The sequence below is a fragment of the Hippoglossus hippoglossus genome, chromosome 16 (assembly GCF_009819705.1).
Source record: "Hippoglossus hippoglossus isolate fHipHip1 chromosome 16, fHipHip1.pri, whole genome shotgun sequence".
NCBI classification, from domain to species: domain Eukaryota; kingdom Metazoa; phylum Chordata; class Actinopteri; order Pleuronectiformes; family Pleuronectidae; genus Hippoglossus; species Hippoglossus hippoglossus.
In genome coordinates, this window is record NC_047166.1 from 9,363,068 (window position 1) to 9,383,712 (window position 20,645).

At 40.7% G+C, this 20,645-nt stretch overlaps 4 protein-coding genes across 7 annotated transcripts; 1 reads left to right on the forward strand and 3 right to left on the reverse strand.

Annotated features, from left to right (window-relative positions):
- Nucleotides 1-211: 211 nt before the first annotated feature.
- On the reverse strand, nt 212-4,830 carry ing4 (inhibitor of growth family, member 4). 2 transcript variants are annotated; one of them, XM_034611157.1, is made up of 9 exons: nt 4,734-4,830; nt 4,204-4,275; nt 2,955-3,121; nt 2,706-2,820; nt 2,485-2,611; nt 2,227-2,371; nt 1,098-1,159; nt 915-980; nt 212-804 (listed from the first exon to the last, which is right to left on the reverse strand). In XM_034611157.1, the coding sequence occupies exons 1-8, from the start codon at nt 4,768-4,770 to the stop codon at nt 941-943; spliced, it is 765 nt and encodes a 254-aa protein (XP_034467048.1). In that variant the 5' UTR covers nt 4,771-4,830; the 3' UTR covers nt 212-804; nt 915-940. The 2 variants fall into 2 exon arrangements, with proteins under 2 accessions (XP_034467048.1, XP_034467047.1); XM_034611156.1 differs by having other exon boundaries at nt 212-980.
- Nucleotides 4,831-5,449: 619 nt separating this feature from the next.
- Nucleotides 5,450-11,227, reverse strand: nop2 (NOP2 nucleolar protein homolog (yeast)). Of its 2 annotated transcripts, none has more exons than XM_034611039.1 (16): nt 11,078-11,227; nt 10,362-10,489; nt 10,224-10,266; nt 10,083-10,147; nt 9,408-9,766; nt 9,041-9,254; nt 8,746-8,948; nt 8,530-8,619; nt 8,333-8,420; nt 8,080-8,220; nt 7,501-7,640; nt 7,311-7,400; nt 7,089-7,211; nt 6,882-6,979; nt 6,633-6,769; nt 5,450-6,491 (listed from the first exon to the last, which is right to left on the reverse strand). In XM_034611039.1, the coding sequence occupies exons 2-16, from the start codon at nt 10,465-10,467 to the stop codon at nt 6,088-6,090; spliced, it is 2,301 nt and encodes a 766-aa protein (XP_034466930.1). In that variant the 5' UTR covers nt 10,468-10,489; nt 11,078-11,227; the 3' UTR covers nt 5,450-6,087. The 2 variants fall into 2 exon arrangements, with proteins under 2 accessions (XP_034466930.1, XP_034466929.1); XM_034611038.1 differs by having other exon boundaries at nt 9,041-9,256; nt 9,407-9,766; nt 11,097-11,175.
- A 535-nt stretch (nt 11,228-11,762) lies between these two features.
- emg1 (EMG1 N1-specific pseudouridine methyltransferase) lies at nt 11,763-13,733 on the forward strand. Its single transcript, XM_034611168.1, has 5 exons — nt 11,763-11,912; nt 12,048-12,149; nt 12,801-12,942; nt 13,057-13,262; nt 13,346-13,733. The coding sequence occupies exons 1-5, from the start codon at nt 11,763-11,765 to the stop codon at nt 13,457-13,459; spliced, it is 714 nt and encodes a 237-aa protein (XP_034467059.1). The 3' UTR covers nt 13,460-13,733.
- Nucleotides 13,734-14,172: 439 nt separating this feature from the next.
- On the reverse strand, nt 14,173-20,644 carry kel (Kell metallo-endopeptidase (Kell blood group)). Of its 2 annotated transcripts, none has more exons than XM_034611037.1 (18): nt 20,351-20,644; nt 19,169-19,454; nt 18,800-19,081; nt 18,582-18,703; nt 18,016-18,174; nt 17,859-17,930; nt 16,853-17,041; nt 16,607-16,767; nt 16,397-16,508; nt 16,195-16,290; nt 16,004-16,102; nt 15,842-15,919; nt 15,321-15,427; nt 15,157-15,246; nt 15,007-15,074; nt 14,709-14,800; nt 14,528-14,617; nt 14,173-14,448 (listed from the first exon to the last, which is right to left on the reverse strand). In XM_034611037.1, exons 1-18 carry the CDS (start codon nt 20,420-20,422, stop codon nt 14,302-14,304), a joined length of 2,322 nt encoding a protein of 773 aa, XP_034466928.1. In that variant the 5' UTR covers nt 20,423-20,644; the 3' UTR covers nt 14,173-14,301. The 2 variants fall into 2 exon arrangements, with proteins under 2 accessions (XP_034466928.1, XP_034466927.1); XM_034611036.1 differs by having other exon boundaries at nt 14,174-14,448; nt 14,709-14,869.
- Nucleotide 20,645: the final 1 nt, after the last annotated feature.

A 20,645-nucleotide genomic window follows, 5' to 3' on the forward strand; every position in this document is an offset into this window, starting at 1 on the left:
GGTGGGTCCAGCCTCTCAGGTAACCTCTACGACTCCTAACGACCCTACAGATTGGGACTCCGTCAGTTAGAACTGAAGAAGCCTCTTGGATGAGCAGTAAAACGTCTTCAAGAAACTCAACCAAGTCCAGGTTTGTAGCACTTGAATGTGCCAGATAAAAACTAAATGCAGCTTGATGAAAAAACGGACACACAGGAAGACACAGGCAGGGTTTTTTGAGGTAGTAGCTGTATTCAAATGATTGAGAACACAATCACCCTCTCGGCCCTGTACCAATGTTTCAGCTACAAATGACAATACTTTACACGAAATATGTTTCTTTCTATACGGCACTCATCAAATGTTAGAAATGAAATGATTAAACTCACTACCACAGATGACTAATACTGTCAGGATGCAGCATTTGTCTTCATTTTCCATTGCCTGCTTGTTACACTTCAAAAAGTAATACTACTTTCCCAAGGCTAAGCATAAAAAACTAACCATACAACAAAGCAAAGAAAAAAAAAATCCATGGCCGCCAAACCATTCTCAGAGAAAATACCCTAAATTTTGTAGTCATACATGTAAATACAGTATAGAGTATCATGGAAACTGATAAACCATCAGGGGCATTTGTAGTGTTCATTTTTCACTCATAAAAGAAAAATTAAAAAATAAAATACACAATAAGAGCACCAAAAGTAACACAAAAAAAAAAAAAAAATTCGGAATTATTTTTGAACAGTTACAAAAAAATATTTAAATATCATTGTAACCACTTGGCTCCTTCACAAACTGCATCAGACCAAGGCAAATTACACACTGTAAACCAAAAGAAAAAGCACCAAATGTTAAAGAATATGAGAAAGAAGAAGTCTGAGTAAGTAATGAAGAAATGCTCTTCTCAATTTCCATCTGATTCGTGTCCACACCTTTGTTTCAGGACAGCGAAGTGTTTTTATTTTCTCTTTCTGTCTTGGGAGCATCTTGGACAATACCTGCATAGCATGAATGAAAAAAGACGCATAAGTAGTTATGGTGATTGGCTTGAATGAGCAGCAATTCACACATTGACAATAGGGACAATACATTGCAGTTTTAGTTTAGGCTCGTACCATTTTCCTCTTGGTTTGGTTGTCAGGCCCACACATGCAAAATGGAACCATTCAATGGAGCACTGGAGAAAAGATAAAAACAGACAAAGCACTGTTACATGTTGTGCAAATGGAGCACACGGGAGAGACAAAACAAAATGATGAAAAACAAAATCAATCTTATCACAGGGAAACATCACAATATGTGTAGTGTGTTGTTTTCTTTATGTCATTTGTGATCTTATCTACTGAGGAAGAAGAGCAGGACTTTTACTGTATGTACAATAAGTGATTACTGTCATTTAGCATGATTACAAATTATGTTTATTGTAATGAATTGTAGTTTTGATTGTGTCAATGTCAAAGAAGTAAACTGACCTTTGTAAATTATATTTGATATTTAAATAAAAACACACAAATAAAATCACAAGCTCTTTGGGTGGGCAGTTAAAGGTCACATGGAATTAAGTAATATATTTTCTGTTTGTTAGTGTTTTTGGTAAATCATTTTAATAAATGTTACTGATGGATAATATTTTTGGGAATATTTCAAATTTCCATCAAATAAAATAGGATTATAGACTTCTAAGCAATGCATCTGACCAGAAGAAGGAAAAACAAACACAGAATTATCAAGGCACAAAACTCCACAGAAAATCATAGACTCTTATGATGTATTAGGATGATCATTGTAATTATAATTGTTTCTAATTCACAATTGTCATTTTTCCTTTTATGACACAAGAAATGTGTTTTGAGCTCTCAGCACCTTTCTCCTCTTTTATTCCATTTATCCAGATTTCCTTTCCATATTTCTACAGTGTTTATTCAAAACTTGACCATCTTCAGTAACATCTTTCACTTCTATCAGAGGCCTGAGCGTAACAGGATTAAACACTAGTCACTCTCTACCTTATCTGTCAGTGACACAGTATTTATCCACAAAAGACTTTGGGGTCTTTGTAAAAATAAAGACTAATTTCAGTTTCCTTTGGCAATTATTTTTTACTTAAAACATTATCGAATCAAATTCTTCACATGATGAAACTTCATCCAGAAATACCTTTTTACACAAAAACATGCTCAGAGATTTGGGAAATATAACACAAAGGCCTCTGCACATGTGAACTGAGACAAAAGGAAAACTCACATCAGTGTTGTCACAGCCAATCATCTCGCCATAAGAGACCTGATGGCACAGACAGTAGGTGGGCTCATTGGGGTCCACCGGCATGTCCAGCACATCAGATGGATGCACATTCCCGAAGTTGGAGGCAGGGCTGTTGAATTCCCCTCTGATGATGGACCAAACATATTTCAATTAGAAAACAATCATGAAGCTATGAATTATTAACTTCAAAAGCAAACACAACTCCATCACAAGCTGGAAATCAGATGCACAACGTACGGCTGAAGGAGTTTGACTTTCTTCTGTGCAGTCTTGGGACTACTGTCTTCATCTGAACTCTTCACTTTAGACCTTGTCTTAGCCATCTTCTTTTCCTTCTGTCTTGTCTCACCTGGATTGACACAAACTTCAAAGTACACATACAACAGAGAATGGATTAAAAACATGTCACGTTATCATAAAAAAAAAAAAAAAAGGACATAATCAAAATGCATATGCACCTTTTTTCCCCTTACTGGAGGTGGAATCATAGTCTGTGCTCTCAATCTGCTTTTCCTTCAGGTCAGCCTCAAACCGCGCCAGATCTGTGTCAAGGCGTCTGATGTGTTTGTCAACCTGAAAAATACACAACTTCAGCAGACTGATTGTGGTACATACATCATTTACATTCATATTGCCCTTGTTATTATTCTACTTGTATCACCAACAAATGTGCACAAAGCAATGAGTTTATCTGTGAGGATACTAACCATTTCATACGTCTGCATGGCCAGTTGCACCTTATCATCTCCGAACTCCTTGCATTTACTGTAAGACTGTTGAATCTGCCTCAGTATGGACAGCTTTTGCTCAGAGGAAAGAGTCCGAGCATTGGCTGTGTATTCCTTGGCCAGAGAGTCTATCTGTCCTTTGAGATCTAAAAAGATACAAGGAGGAAAACTTTAAAAACCACATACACATGTGATATCACTGTTAACAATTAACACTATCAGCTATAAATATCCCAGGTAGATCATTGCAAGTCTCTTTTCACCTGCCTCAGCGAGTCGGCCCTGGATCGTTTACAAATGGTCCAGAATGCTGCTGCAAGGCTGTTGACCAGGTCCAGCAGGATGGGTCATATCACGCCCATTTTATCATCTTTACACTGGCCTCCTATTAAGTTCAGGATTCATTTTAAGGTTCTGGTTTTCACATATAGAGCTCTGCATGGTCAGGCTCTATATTTATTTTTAACAGGGTTTTTTTCTTTTGTGAAGCACTTTGTGACTGTTTTGTGAAAAGTGCAATATTAAATACACTATTTATTTAATTACTTACTATAAGACAGTTAAAGTGACAGAATGTTTAAATTATTGGGGGAAATGTTTTCCTTGTTTAACAAGCATGGATAATTATTTTATTTATGCCTATAAATAGCACATGTTGAGCAATAAAGAAAATAACAAAGATAACTGGCAAATCATTTTGTGAACTCACAACTTATAATGCTAAACTGGCAAAGGTTGATTACGACCTCAGGTTTACTCTTGATAACAGGTTTACAAATCATTGGGATGTGTCATGTACTAGTATTTTAATATTGATCAGGGGTTCACAAACTATTAGGCTTGAAAACATCTAATGTTTAACAAATGTAAGTTTCAAACACCCCATCAATCTGTTCATAACAGTCCTTGTAGATGAACATGTGGATGTATTTGATTGTTATACAGAAGACACTGTGATGTCCAAGGCAGATTTACCACTGGGAAAAGGAAAAGTATTAAAATAAATGTAATATTTAGCACAAACACTTTCATATCCCTTTATTCATCTAGTGACTGAGACTCAACTTGGGATCCTCTGAAGGACCCTGACCCCTTGATTGGGAATGAATTGACCATCATGTTATAAGATAAGACAAAGACGTGCATGTAACAGGTTTGTTTTCCAAACTGTTGGTCAGATAACTTGTGTTTAGCTGGTTCGACATCCACACGTATTTCTTTGTCTCACCCTCTGTGCGTTGATCTAGGTCCCTCATCAGGTTGAAGTTTCTCTGCAGCTCAAACGGGAGGTTTTCTATGCCTGGAGAAGTGAAATAGAGCAAAAGCAGAGATCGATCTCAATTTCACAGAGATCAACGTGAAACAACAGCGGAAACAGGATGGCTACATTTCAACTGGTGATAGGGTTACCGTTAACCTTAGCTTTTAAACTAGCTGGTCGGTACTGGCAGTTGACTCAGGCCACACAGACAAATGTGCTCGAGTAAAGAACTAACGCTAAGTCGAAACAGTGAGTACAATATGTGTGTGTGTGCTGCTCGGCGTCAGACAGCATCCTTTCTTAGCTACAGTGCGACGCGTTATTCCAGCAAATAGACTGAGCCTCAACCCGCCGACCGCGAGGAAACGGCCACAGCGTTTTTTCCCCAGTGGCGGGTTGACAAAGAGCAACAACCCTGAACGAAACACAGCACGTAGGGAAAGGAAGAAGGTCGAAATGTGTTTCTAGTGTGTTTAAATCACGATAAAACGGCTTACTGTCCAAATAATGCTCCAAATACATCCCCGCCGCCATCTTGGAAAATGTAAACACCGCAGCTTCCTGTCCGGGATGGAGCGACGTGATTGGCTGATCGCGCTGTCTCTACAAAAACTTTACAATTCACATCCAAACTAATTTTTGGTGTTATTTTATTTTTGATATACATTTATTTTATTCAATATGATGATATGGGCTCAACAGTAAATCTACTTTGTATAATTTAATACAACTTTAAAATATATACATTTAAAATTTAAAATGTGTAATTAAGATTCAATATTTGTATTTATCAGATATATCAAATACATCCTGACTAATTTTAATGAACTTCTTGGACGAATTAGGTTATAGTCAGCTGCAGTTAAATTCTAATATCTTATAAATATCTTGTAAATTTCCCTTTTACATTATGACAGTGTGACTTGTCTGATTCAAGATACTTTCAATGAAGTTCCATCCTGACTCGTCGTATTTTCAATTTAAGTTGGTACTGGTCAGATTTACAGTATAATTACCTGAAACTAGAGTTGGAACTGATCAACCCAAAACTGACAAGTCAAAATACATTAGAAGAAGTTGTGTGCGTCTTCGACAGGGACCTGTCAACAGTCCTTCAAATGTAAAACAAAATTTAAATTCACTAGATGCTGATTTTATTTTGATCTACACCAAATCAAACACTCATAAATATCAGTCTCCTTAACAGGCTTAATTTTATTTTCACCAAGATCCATTAATTATTGTTTGAAAAGACAAATGTCAAAAACATTACATTGAAAAACCAATCCTGAATCTGTCCGTGATCTGGTCCCTGACCAAAATGTTATCGGTTTTTCAGAAAGTCATTCCCCACCCCTCCACAAAATGTAATGGAAATCAGTTGAGGATCTTTTGTAAATTCCTGCAAACAAAAAAATCAAACGCATGCAGACAAAACCATAACCTTCTTGGTGGAGGTAATAGATGAGTGAAACCTGTTAGACAGTGTGTGATGACGACGCTATAGATGTACCAATAAGACAAAACCTCCAACTGATAAATGATGAATCAAACAAGTGCTGAGAAAAATATCTTAAAATTTATTTTGTCTCACAGATTTCTAGAAGTTGTCTCAACCTGCATTTAAATCAACAAACACGATGAATATTATGTAATACAAATAAAAAAAAAGGGAGGATTAAACTTATACGGAACATCGTTGACCAGCCAAATCCATCTGTACATGGTCATGTTACAATTATGTGTGACACTTGCAGTACTGCTGTACACCAGGTTGAAGAGGATCTGGGTCTGTAACAGAGCTTTTCAAAGCTCTCACATTACATTTCAACACACTGAATACAATGTCACTCACTCATTTTTTTCCAACATGCGCTTCAACTTTCTGAATTTATTCTTTCCCATTCTCTTCTTGGACTTCATGGGAGATTTTTTCTTGCCCTTCTTTTTCTCAAATTTCCCCCCTTGTTTTTTGCTGCCCTTAGATGCTTTAGTCTTCGCTTTGGGCTTCTTGGCCTCAGACCCTTTCACAGTCTCTTCATCCATCTTGGCGATCTTTGCCTTTTTTGGTCCACTGGGCAAGTCCTTTTTGCCTTTCAGCTGGTTTGCCTTCTCCTTGCCTGGTGTTCCATTGGTTTGGGCTTTTCCCTTTAAGCCTCCTGCTTTTCCAGGGACAGCCTTGTTGGCCTTGGATGGTTTAGTCTCCGGAGATTCTGCAACTGCTGTCGACTCAGGAGCCTCTGAATTCTCTTCTTCTGTTTTAGTAACAGATACAGACGGTTAGTTCATGATAAACAAGGCAACTATCATGAATAAATCTGTTTAAATCACTGTTGCTACAATAACAATTATTTACATGTACAAGCATGGATGTGGACACAGTAAAATTACGTTACCTGTCCCTGCTGACTCGGTTGGAACAACATTGGAGAACTTCTTCAGCTTGGCCACAAAAAACCCGTCCATATTGTGGGAATGAGGATAAAATCGGCGAGTGAGTCGCAGAGAAGGGTGGAATCTTCGTTCTCTGAACCTTAAAGAATAGAAGAATATATGTTGTGTTGAATATCAAAGTGTTTTCTTGTCAGTAACTTACAAACCTGTCCAAAACACACACACACACACACACTGATTATCTCGTTTACCTGGTGAAACCTTCCTTGCCAAAGTCAAGTCCTGTGGGAACTAGTTTGACGTTCCTTTTCTTCAGAGCGTAGTCCACCACCCATTCGTTCTCCTCCACCTAGAGGAACACATTTCAATCAAGGTCCAAACCTTTCTACCACATAATCTACAGCATGCTCATAATCAATGAATGCAAAGCAGAAAACAAATTCTTACTTCCCACTTACCATTATTGAACATGTACAGTAGACCAGATATCCTCCTGAGGTCGATGCAGCATTGACAGAGTCTATAGCAGCAAGGATCAGCTCTTTCTGCAGGTGAGCAGAGCGCTGGATGTCTGCCTCGTCCTGTCAGGAAGCAGGAGGATCACAGGTACAAAGTATTAAAACTTTATTCAAAATCCAAAGTATGTATCTACACGTGTGTACGTGTAAAAAGAGGTTTACCTTGCTTGTCTTCACAACTGGATCTTTAGCGATGACTCCTGTGCCTGAGCACGGAGCATCGAGCAGCACTCGGTCAAACCCGCCCATCACCTGTCGGCAAAAAAACAAACAGTCAGTCCACTTAATAAAACTCTAGGATACATGTAATTAACCACAGAGATAATCTTCTTCTATGGATGTGTGTTTGTACCTTTGGGAACCGCCGGCCATCGTAGTTGCAGACCACCGTGTTGGTGACGCCCAGACGGTGGATGTTTCCAACCACGCTCTTCAATCTATCAGCGTTAGCATCGTTAGCCACGATCACCCCAGTGTTTCTCATCAGCTGAGCTAAAGGGGAACATTAACATTGATGTCATTATTTTCTTTACACTAAAAAGAATTGAATTTGCCTTTAACAAGTAATTGATCAACACAAAATTAATCTGCAACTACTTTCACATTCGATTAATCATTTCAGTCAAATTTCAAGCACAATCTAGTGGGAGGTTCTCAAATGTATTAATGTTATGCTTTTTTTTTTGGCCAATAATGATATCAACTTTATTTCTATACCACCTTTCAAAACCAGTTACAGGGTGCTTCACAAAATGTATACTTTCCTGATATTTCATAGACAAACAGATTGACCTAATAACTAAGAAAATCATCAGATTGGTCAACAAGAAAATGAAAAGAACAAGCCCTGGTCTACATTAGACAGTTTGCAACACCTCATAAAAGTTCTGTAACTGTCAATGACACCAAGTACAACTGCAGCACATCTTACCAATATAGGTGGTCTTGCCTCCCGGAGCTGAAGTCATGTCCAACACCAACTCTCCCTCCTGTGGAGAAAGAGCCATGACTGGCAGAAAACTGGATGCTCCTTGCAGCATGTACTGACCAGACAGGTACTCCGGTGTTGCACCTGTTTAAAAAAATATATAACAAGGTTAACAGTTAAACTTGTGACGCCACAGTTTGGTCTCAGATATTCTCCAATCAGGTCTGATCTTTGATCTGAATGTACTGAAACTCACCGACAGGTACTGAGGAGTCATAGATGACCAGACCCACTTTAGACCATTTCCCCAGTGGATCGAGGTTCACTCCTCTGTTGATCAGGGCCTTAACAAGAAAAACACCACGTTGGACTTGGTGAACACTTCAAGGAAGCGTTTGAAAACAGTAGTCAAGTCATTTGAGGAGTTTCTTTGGCAATTTCTGCATCAATTACCTGTGCAAGGTCTCTCCTCCTCGTTTTCAGTGTGTTTGTCCGAATAGTGACGGGTCTATGAATTTCATTGGCCTCAAGGAAGTCAACCAGCTGTCAACGAGAAAAATACAAATTTTAATTCAAAGCTAGTACAACACATCAATCCGATGCAATCACGATAGGAACTTCTGAATTTGTGAGAAAATGCTTTCGTCGGTCCCACAGGAGAACACACACCTCTGAGAGGGGGAAGAGGTCGATTAATTTCTCAATGAGGAAGTCGTTGTAGCTGTAGTAGGTGCAGAGATCTTTCTTCAGCAGAGAGATATACTCTGTTCTGTCTTTCCCCTCCTCGCGCTTTGTTGAGAAATTACACAGGACGTCGATGTTGTCTTTTATTCTCTGATGAATTTCTTTCAGGTCCACACACATCAGGATACCTTAAAAACACAGATAGGAAAAGAAGCTTTCAGTGTCTGCAAGAGTTTTGGTGATTCTGAATCTTATTGGAAAAGAAAAGTTGACCACTCACCCTCCTTCTCACTCTCCTCTGCTCCAGGAAGCCTAAATTTATCCATTTCATCCATGTTGGCTTGTACTGTGTCTTCCTCATCTTCATCTGATTTCGCTTCCTTTACACCGTCTTTGTCATCGTCTTCCTCATCATCATCATCGTCGTCACTCTCTAGACCCAAGATTTCCTTCAGTTTTTTTTCTTTCTTTGCTGCACGCTCGATAGGAAGGAGCTAAATGTGAAACAGAAACAAAGGACAGAAGCGTCACAAAATCTGAATATTTTATATTTACCACATAAACAATCCTCGTACTTTATGATACTCTCATCTATAACAAAATCAGGGATTGTATCTAAAAACAGTTTCAGTGGTGGTTTCACATACCTCCTCTCCATCGCTTTCTTCTTCTGCTGCTTCTCCACTGACGTCATCAAGAGTTCCGTAGTCATCGACCATTTCTTCATCGTCGTCATCATCATCTTCAGCATCATCGTCGTCATCCTCAGCTTCGTCATCCTCAGCCTCCTTCACTTCCTCCACCACTGGCTTAATTTTGGATTTTGCACCTTTCTTTCCTTGGTCTTTTCCTCCTTTCTTTATCAGCTGCTGCTCCACCTTCTCCTCTTCTTCTTCATCTTCCTCATCTTCCCAGTGTTCATCACTGCTGTCCCCGCTTTCAGCGTCATCTATTTTGCGCTTCCTTGTTGCTGGTTTCAACCATTTACTGTTCTCATCAGTGAAAACTTTAGAAAAAGGCAGGGAAACAAGAACATACATTAAATATCTATTCAACTGTTTTTCTTTCTTGTTTAGAATTTCTTTTCCCTTAAAAATTGCATTTTTAAGCACCATCCATATTTTGCTAATTTCTGGAGATAATCCAGCAACTGTGATCATGAAGCCGTTATTTGTATGAAACGTTGTAGCCCTGATACCCAGAGAATGAGACAAGCTATTGCTTCCAGGTCTTGTTATTTTTCAAATATCAATTATATATTTATTACCTGTGACAACAGATGAAGGTTCAGAGAAAACAATCACTGAAAACGATGTGGTTACCTGTCTTGCTCTTTTCCTCAGCAGCATCTTCAGGCTTTTTCACCTTCTGGACTCTCTTTGCAGCTCTGGAAAATGACGACACGATTAAGCAATTTGTAAACAGAGTGATGTTTCATGTTATGAGATCAGTCAACCTCTTACCTTTTCCTGCCTCTACTTGACAGACGTTTTGGGTCAGTATCCTCTGCAAACGAGAAAAAAAATATATCACGGCCCATTATATTCCCACAGTGAATACATGTGTAATAGAAAAGCAGTCTGAATAGTCACAAAACTCACCATCAGGTATAAACTTGGCCAACTCATTCTCTGCTCCCTGCTGTTTCCTGGATTTTCTCCCAGGTCCTCTCTTCACATAGGTGGTGGGATCCAACTTCCGACCCATGACTCTGAGCTACACAGGTTCCCTGAAAAGCAGCAGATGACAGGGATCTGTTCAGGAGCTTTGCCAAATGTCAGTGGCTCAGTGTGTAAGAGCAGCTACTACAGCTTGTCCTCTCTTCAGACTAAGATCTGCTGTGTGGGCAGAATATAAGATTAAATGAATCAAAATATCTGCATATACATTTAAGTTGCCACATGGAAGCTAGATCAGGAATTTCGCAGATATACTTGGGGCACTTTGGTAAGAAAATGTAGATTAAGAGAAATCTGACCAGTTCCAACATAACATGATGTTAAAGCTCCCTCAGTTGTGAGTACATTTTCAAACATATATTTCTTAGAATATTCTTGTTAAATCTCAGGTAAATTAAGGGTAAAGTATGGGATTAGATTGGTATAATCATCTATTGCTGGAGACACAATGACCCACTTTATAAATTCCAACATGACCATTACAGACACGTCGCAGTGGCAGAGACACGTTATTACGAACCAAAGAGCATTTACACACCGACTAACACTAACTCCGCATGTGCTGGTCACATCTCGTATATTCACACTGACTGAGTCTTTATCTTCTGAGCGACCACGACATTTATTCACAAACTCACCAGCCGATCTGAGACTTTCAATCCGACTCCCGTCTGTTCGGTGGAAGATTAAAACGTTCACACGTGAAATTTCCTTCAGCACGTTGTGGAGGAACATCCGACGCACACGAGTGACGTAGTGATGGTGGCGACACTGTCACATGCACGCGCACGCACCATTTAATAGACACGTATTTGTTGTGTTTATTATTATTATTTTTTTTAATGTGGCGCATTTTGTCAAAATACAAACACTAAGCACGGAACGATAATCAAAGGAATATTAATAATAGGTATAGTATTGATAATGATAGTAATTAATACCTCATTGTTTTTGTTTGATCCCAGTTGAAGTATTACAAAGTATTGTAAATAGAAAATTACAATCAAAGTTAGAAGTTAATGAATGAATACTAATAAATTAAATAAAGGTAGTTTGATTTCTAAGTGTTTTATTAAATATAAAATGGGTGTATGAAGTATTCTTCTTTGAAGGAAATAAAAAAAAAAAAAGATAATAAATAAAATAGCATGAAACAAAAACTCTTGAAACCAGATTTAACTCTATTTTTCCAGCCCATAAACTCTAAATGAATAATCTTTCAGAGAATAGAAACACATTTTATATATTTAAATGTACTCGTGAACGCGCGCGTCCGCCCTGACGCAATCTGCCCGCGACAGTCACGCGTGGAGAGAAAGCATCATGGAGGTCCCGGTTAGTAAGAAGCGTGGCCTCGAACATTTGGACGAATATGAACCGAAACCGGCCAAACACCTCCGGAGCCTCCACGACCGAATGTCCGACAGGAGACTGGTGGTGATCCTGGAGGGAGCCTCTCTGGAGACGGTGAAGGTAAAGAGTCCGCCGCTAGTGTGTGGGTGTCATGTCTGCTGCTGCTGCAACCCCCCCCCCCCATCAACACACGTTCATTTAGTTTACGACGAGTGGAGTTATTGACAATCGACATGTGTGTTTGTTTTCTTCCAGGTGGGAAAAACATTTGAGCTGTTGAACTGTGACCAGCACAAAAACATGATCGTTAAAAGTGGCAGAAATCCTGGAGACATCAGACCAGACATCACACATCAGGTACTGGGAACATGTTACTGCATCTGGAAGTGACAATATCTTGTGAACTGTTTCATTTAACTCTCAGGGTCATTTTTCAACTGTAACATGTCCCATTCAGTACTTCCCTCAACCACAGTTCTGCAATAACCTGATTCAAACAATCCTAATAGAAAATATCCAGTAAAACAGACCTAGTTTTTGTGTGCGAGTGTGTTAGAGAAGCACCAATGCAGTGTATGGACATTTTATTTAGTTTTGATAGAAATTTAACTCCCAGTATTTGTCCAGTTATGCACTTTGCATCAAAAATGTTAATAATAACTGGTTTAAAAGCATAACGCATAAAAACATGAATAATGCCTGCCTACAAATCATAACCTGTCATTTAAATACCCCCAAAGGCATAATATTCACAGTAGAATACAGTTTCATATTTGTATTTTTGTGATTGTTATATTAACCTTGTTTAGTGGGTCTCCATTTGCTCTGTTTAGTTTGTGTTTCATGTTGCTGCAGTCACTGTAATACATTATTCTGTGATTATTAATTTGGCAGATAAAGGGTCATTTTATTTAAGATATGTCCTGAGAGATAGTATTATTGTTTTTTCACAGATACAGTATAAATAACTTAATAAATAACATGAATGATCTTGTTTCCTTTCACCAGTGTCTGCTCATGTTGATGGACAGTCCACTGAACAGGGCGGGCCTGCTGCAGGTTTACATCCACACAGAGAAAAACGCCTTAATAGAGATCAACCCTCAGACCCGCATCCCAAGAACCTTCACCCGCTTCTGTGGCCTCATAGGTAAACTACCTCCTCAGTTGTACGGTTTTAGTTTATAAATAATGCATATATAGAACATGTCATCGTTTCTCACATCTGCTCCTCATCTCTCTCTTCTGTCTTCTCCCCCCTCAGTTCAGCTGCTGCACAAGCTGAGTGTCAGAGCGGCTGATGGTCCACAGAAGCTCCTGAGGATGATTAAAAACCCGGTGTCCGACCACCTGCCTCCCGGCTGCCCTCGCATCTGCACCTCCTTCTCTTCAGGAGATGCCATCTGCCCCCGGACTCTGGTGCCGGAGGGACCCGCTGCGGTGGTGATCGGAGCATTTGCACACGGAGCGGTAAGAGATGGCTTTACACGGCGGCTGATTTACCGCGCGAGGCTTCAAGTGTCTGTGTTGCTGATCCCTGTGTCTGTCTTTAGGTGAAGGCGGACTACACAGACAAGACCGTGTCCATCAGTAACTACCCGCTCTCTGCGGCGCTGACCTGTGCCAAGATGTGCTCGGCCTTCGAGGAGGTGTGGGGGGTCCTGTGACAAACAGTTCATGGACTACTGATGAGACAGAATGTGGACATTTATTTCACTGGACTAAGAATGGACATGACGGCACCGAATGTCTGTTTCACCAGTGAGGCCACGTGGACGACAGACATACATTCAGTTTGGTGTACATGAACAATGTGTAATATACCGTACATCAACGTTTGTACCCAATTATCCCTTTCAATGTTTTTGTACCATTATCTGTTGTAGCAACCGATTCCTGGAGCTATGGCTTTAAATACAGTTCCATTAAACTTTATGATTCTATTGTGTGTGATTTGGTTTTATAATGAGTTCATTAGAGTTCAGAGGGAAACGTTATAAAGCAAACATCAAACTGAGATAAAACCCATGGATTTCCCAACTTAACCTGTGCATCAAATTAAAAAACATTAACCATGATTTTCAGCCCAGCTCATAAAAAGCAAATACACAGTTTCAGTTGCTCCTGGCAACCTGAGGCTGATGTTTTTATGATTCAGTTAGGAAGCTTCCATCTTCTGTCTTTTCTGAGATTTATATAAATATTTATATGGAATTCTTGTTGTAGTTTTACTTTAATAAAGAAGTGAAAGGGGGAAAATATTTATTTCATGTGTCTTTTTATTTAAATGACAACTAAACAGCTTGTGGAATTGACAGGACACACAAACACATCTTAAAAACAACTGAGGCAAGTGTTTCTTTGGTTCTTTCTGCGGATAAACAGTTTGCCAACATCCACAGTGTAATTTCTACAGCCCCACATGGATGTCAATATTTTGTCGGACTTGATATTCAGAATATTCAGCAATATAAACCAAGACGTCCCACCAGTCTTCAGAGGAGTGTCTTCAGCAGGTTTGTAATGAGTGTTGCTGGGTTTGACTGGGACACTGAAGGCTTGTGGGACACAGATGAGATCTGGCACAAATGACCTTAATCAAGAAGGAGGGCTCCAGGGGCATGAACTCATGGTAGGGGTCAAAGTCACAGTTACCCTGGAAAAAATTACATGAAAAGACCTGAAAATCAGTAGCTGAGAGAAGGAAAGATAAAAACCTTAAAGAGAGTTATTACCTGAGAGAAAGCTGAGAGGAACAGATGAGTGTGGGAGAGACCTGAGATGGACGTGTCCCCCGGACGTTTCTGTAAACTCTGGTGATAAGCCTGAGGAACGAGGGCGGACATAATGTGGATGCATGAGCTTCACACTGTTGTTGTCACACACAGAGAGTGAAGCCTGAAGATGGCTCCTCACCTGCAACGCTATCTGCAGTGCAGAGTACTGCACCCACACCTCCTGCCGCTGCGCTGACGACAGAGAAAAGGCTCCACCTCTGCTCGCCTTTTCTGTCACAGTGAGATAGTGAGTCCACACACATTCCCCCACAGCGTGCACCGTCTCACTCTGAGAGTAAACTACAACACAACAGACACATGGGGGTGATACTGGAGTAAACAATCTACAATTTCAGTGTAGAGAATGCAGTTTTTATGTCTCAAATAGTAACTTCTATGAATGTAACACTGACACAACAAATGTGGGCCTCTCTTACTGTCAGGCAGAAGCATGTGGAGGATGTCTTTGGCGATAAGGAAACCCAACACACCATAATTCATTGCCCTGTTCAGAAACACAAAAGATAGAAAGAGTATTGTAATGTAAAATGATCATAATGATATAGTGTAATGTGTCTACTCTGTACCTGGGGTAGGTTGGATGGAAGTGAGGAGGGACAAACATTCCCATGGGAAAGAGGAGCTCAGAACCCAGGAGAAGTGGTGTGACAGACAGACTGAAAGAAACGAGAAAGGATTCAATACATACTCAACACTCAAATGGTTCATGTAACAACGATGAGACACTCACACATCAGGCGGCTCGCTCGGCTCAGACAAGAGTCGTCTGCGCCTCTTTTGCAACAAGGACAGAAGCTGGACATAGTTGGAGAAGAAGCTGTGAGTGCTCACCGACACCTGGAGACACACAGGTTGTTGAGTGAGAGGAAATTAAAGTCAAACCCCCTATTAAAACATATTCAAATCGGTTCTGTAGTTTGTAATCCTATGGACCAACATTCCAACCAACCAACTAAAAAACAAAAGGATGGATTGGGGTGAAAACATAACTTCCATGGCGGAGGTCATTAAAGGCCAGGGCCTCATTTAGAAAAGAGTGTAGGATTCATACTAAAAGTACACATGCCGACAAACTGGGGTCTGAAAGATTTGTACGCTATTATAAATGAGGCCCGTGATCTTTAAAATAGGTGGAATCCAGAGTTCAACTACCTCTAAAGGCCCATTGACCATTTCTATACTGCTGTTAGCCACTGATGGATCTAAATCCTTGATAGAAATAAAAAAAATATTCTTGAACTAATTATTTACCGTAGAAAAAAGCAGGTCAAGCTCAGCGTCTCCAGAGATCTCACTTGTAATCCAGAGTCTTGGAATCAAGGATTGAACCTAGAAGAAGACAGATAACCGATATTCAAATATTTACAGAGTGCAGTATATATACACGGTATCAATTCTTGCTTCACATGTCACCTTCGTCATAACAGACTGCAGAGACTTCTGATTCGCCCCCTTGAGTTTATGTAATTTGGACTTGAAGGAGGAAAAGATATTCTCAATCATCTCCTCTGCCTGTGGAACAATAAAAAATATCTTTAATATATATTTTATCAGCCTTATGACTCTTATTATTTAGGACTGAATTGAATCCTGTCCCTCGTCACCTCTCTGTGCGCCGTCCTCTCACTGAGGAGGTGAGTGAGGACCGAGTCAAACCCTCGCTCTGTCTCCAGCACACAGCGTCTCCAGCGAGGAGCTGTCTGGTGAGCAGTTCCACAAAGAAGACGTGACTCACACAAATCAATTCAGGGATCTCATCGGGTTTTTCTCTTCGGTAAAACGTTATTGCTCATTGTGTTGACTCACCCCATCAGCGTTACCCACAGATACATTCTTCACTCTCTCAGCGAATCTGGAGTCCATCGCAGGCATCAGCGTGTGCAGCAGATTCAGGACCATGTACGTTTGCAGGGGGGCGCTGAGTGGAATCAAACCAAGCAGCAAAGGGTCAATGGGGAATGCCTCTATGCATGTTTGCTCATGTGTTGTTTCACGTCACACACAGTACTAGCCCACCTGTTGCTCGGCTCATAATTGTTCAGCCATTTCCCAATGATGGGGGACATGTGCACCACGTAGGGCAAGTTGTGCAGAAGGACGTGGTCGTCTTCGATGAGGGGCAGTGGATGGAAAGCGGCCCGCAGGCAGCCCAACCAATCAATGGCAGGCGCCTGAATCTGTGGGAGCATTTATATGAAGAAATGTCATCACAGTGATTATAGACGTAAGCATTTAAAGAGACGAGGCCTTCTCCTCCACTACCTGCAGCTCTTTGATGGACATGCGCTGGTGGAGCTGTCCTTTTGAGAGGCGATACTGCAGAGGTGTCGCCCTTACAGCGAGCTCAGAGGAGAGAGACATGAACATGCCCACATGCATCATGTCGCTGTTGGGAGGGGCCCCCAACAGAGCCAGGTACCGCAACCATGTTTCCATGAAGGGACGTACTGTCTGCGTGAAAAGAGGCAGGAGGACGACACGGACAGAAATCTGTAAATATGTATTGTAACACGATTAACTTAGTGCCACCATTTGTTTATTGGTTACACCTCCGCCAAGAAGGTTGTTTGTGAGCAAGAACGATGTCATGGATTTCCACGAAACTTAGTGGAAGGATGTGGTACGGGTCAGGGAAGAACCTACTACTTTTTCAAATCCAACATTTTTTTCACTCTCTTTTTGACATTGTAAGATTGTTCAACATTTTGCCAATTTCCCAAGGAATGATTTATGGATCTTGATGTAAAATACGAGACACATTAAGTGATCTGATATTTATGAGTGTGTGAAATTTGGTGCAGCTTGAATAAAGTGAAGAGGACTGTTGGGCATTGTTGGAGATAAGTACTCTATTCTAGTTACAGCTTGATTACATGTATTAAGATATCTTTACTGTTTACTAAAATCTTCGATTTTGTATTTATGCTTTGGCCACACATGTGAGTGTCATGCCAATAAAACTTATTAGAATCAATTTTAATTGATAAAGGATTGTATTAGTAGTGGGATGGACGAATAGAGTCACTAATTCTCTCTCACTCTACCTCCCTCCCCCCCTCTCTCTCTCTCTCTCTCTCTCTCTCTCTCTCTCTCTCTCTCTCTCTCTCTCTCTCTCTCTCTCTTTTGTTCTTTCTCTTTTTTTTTTCTAAATTCAAATTCAGGAGTTTTATTGACACAGAAGTTTAGAAAGATTATCTTGCCAGCATCAAAACACAGTTTTGCCAAGCACATGATAACAGGAAAAGAACAACAAACACCGAAACACAACCTGAGCTTTAGTTTGAGATGTCTGCGTCTTGCTGTTCCATTCAGTCGGGATCAGCAGATCAGGCTGATCGATCTGTTGATGAAGAGGAGACTTTAGTTCAGTAACGACACAAACACTACTCCCACCAGCATCATAAACTATCCTAAAAGATACTGGCCTGTATGTATCTTTTGTTCCGCCCATGGGCCATTTCTTCAGGGTCTTTGCCCACGTAGAGGTTGAAGAATGGAAAGGTGGCGTAGTCTCTCATCAGCAGGCTCAGGGTGGAGTTGAAGTCAGTCTTATTCCACTGGCCTGATACTGCCCAACCTCCCAGCTGCACAGAGAAATAGAGATTGAGAAGGAAATATTTGAATATAGAAATAGAAAAAACAACGTAATAACACATGTCTCTCACAAACAATGCGTCGGCCATCTGAGACAAACAGCAACAAATGCTTTTTCCAGGGGAGTTATTTTAGTCCAGACATTTTTCAAACATGTTTTTCCAAACTGAAGAGTGTCTCCTCAGAAGTTGAACAGCATGATGGCTAGAGCTGGGCAATAAAACAATATCAATAATCACTGCAATATCATTTTCATCACTAGCAACATAATAAAAGTCCAATGTGTATTGAGGTGATGCTCATGAAGTGTGTAGCACAGTGAGGAGGTGTAACACAAAATGTATCTGCTTCAGATTTGTAAAATGTTTTGCATATAAAGGGGAAATGAGACTCATACTTTCTGGATGAGTGTGAGGAAGGGCTCCACGCCAGCAGTCTCTATAGATCTTGTGTCCAAACAGGAATGGAAGAACCTTTTGGTCTTCTGCACAGCTGAACTGCCGGCTGTGTCGTTCAATTCTGTAAAACAAACACAATTCAGTGACATGTAACACACTCCCTATAGTGCAGAGTGTTCAAAAACTAGAGGGCATTTTCTTAGCTGCAGACTCCTACCCAAAATCTCCCTGAGATACTGCAGCAGCATGGTTTTCCTGTCCATCACCTTCTCCTCTCTCAGTGACCTTTCCCCTTTCCTCTCTGGCCACGCCGACTTCCCATTCTGGTTCTGAGGATGTCCAGGAAGGCCCTGTCCTCTATGTCTCCCCCGACTGTTTTGCGTGATTCTGTCAGATCCACATGTGAACAAGAAGTAGTCGCACGGCTCCTTGAAAGGATCAGCGGACGTGGACAGTTGAGCCGAGGCCCACTGACAGGCCGGAGAGAGACATGGAGTCACTGTGGGTAAGAGTGGGAGAAGAGTTAGATAAAATAATAAGTAATGAGTTCTGAATTTTAGGGAGTCCACTTTCTCTGGAGGCCTACCAGTGCTTGGCTGATCACTGCTCCTATTTTGATTCTGGTGGATATAGTAGATTAATCCCAACAAGGCCGCAGATAAGGAAACTTCCCACAAGAGGAGGAGCAGCCTTCGATGTTTCATCCACAGTGACACTGCCTGGGGCTGGTGCTCGGGGCCGGACTCTGACAGCTGTACCTCAGGCTGGAGCTGGGTTTGGTGCTGGGTCTCAGGGGGATCCTGGTTGGGGGGTGGCAGCTGGAGCCCCCTCTCAACCTCTGGCTGTGTGGGTGGATGGATTGATAGCTGAGGGTGGACGTGAGCAAGTGAAAGCAGATTACAACCGGGTTCACTAAAATACCACGATTCAGTTTCTTGAATATGAATATCTAGAGGATGGTAAATTTAATTTCAGGCCGTTTCCTTTTAATAAACATCTCGACTATATCAAGCAAAGACTTTTTAAGAAAAGCCAGAAAATTAAAGCAACATTTTGTGTTTTTGCCGATTGTTTTTCTTCTTTTTTCTAATCAATCATCTGGTGACACCTTAGATTTATCATGCAACTCCTTGCAGGGGCCACATCCTCAGGTTGGGGGCCATAGATCATAAATCTACAGGACCATCACTCAAACATCATGATTGATGTGTCACCTCCACTAAAAACACATCCATTATTGATCCTTATTACAGCTTATGTCATTTTTACTGCTGTGCACAATGATTAGAGGCCTTTAGAGTTTCTGTTCATTTCAACAACAAACACAGGAGGAAAATCTGACAAAATGATACCAGCAAATGTTGTCACATGATAAGAAACTCATCCCAAAGTGGATATTCATGTGTTTCATGTTAGATATCTGCACTGAAATATACGTTCCTGTTCAAATATGACTTTTCAGTTCAGTAGAACCATAACACATCTTAATATCTGTGGCATGTTTGTGTCACTTTGTCAAACTTACTGGAAAATGCTGATTAAAACAATATCACTTTGCCTTTTGGCTCTCAACCTTATATTCGACACAGTTTGAGCCCACTGCAGACCTCACTCAACAACCCCAAACTTGACTAATAAAATGTCCCTGGATGGCTCTGCTCCAGTTTCCATCAACTAAAACCCACATCAGCCTCGTCACCATGTGAACACAGTAAACACGGCTTCATAACAACATGAAAGTTTCTTCTCCCTTTGGTGAAGTTCTTACCTCAAGCTCTATTGGAGTTTCACTCATTCTCAGCATAGGGACGTCTTGCTGTGTTTCTCTGGCGTGTTGCATCCTCTTGTCTTTGACGTTGGATGTTTCTCGTGTGCACCTCCTCCTGCTGTCCCTCCGTCAAACAGCTGTCATCTCAGCCCTCTATCTCTGTTCATCACTCACTTCTCTCCTCATCTGAGTCTCTGATAACAAAAACAACTCTGCGGGCTACATCTTCACTCCGCTCTCCACAGCCCAGATAATCAAGCCAAGAGTATGGTTTCAGTCTGGGACATTCACACAT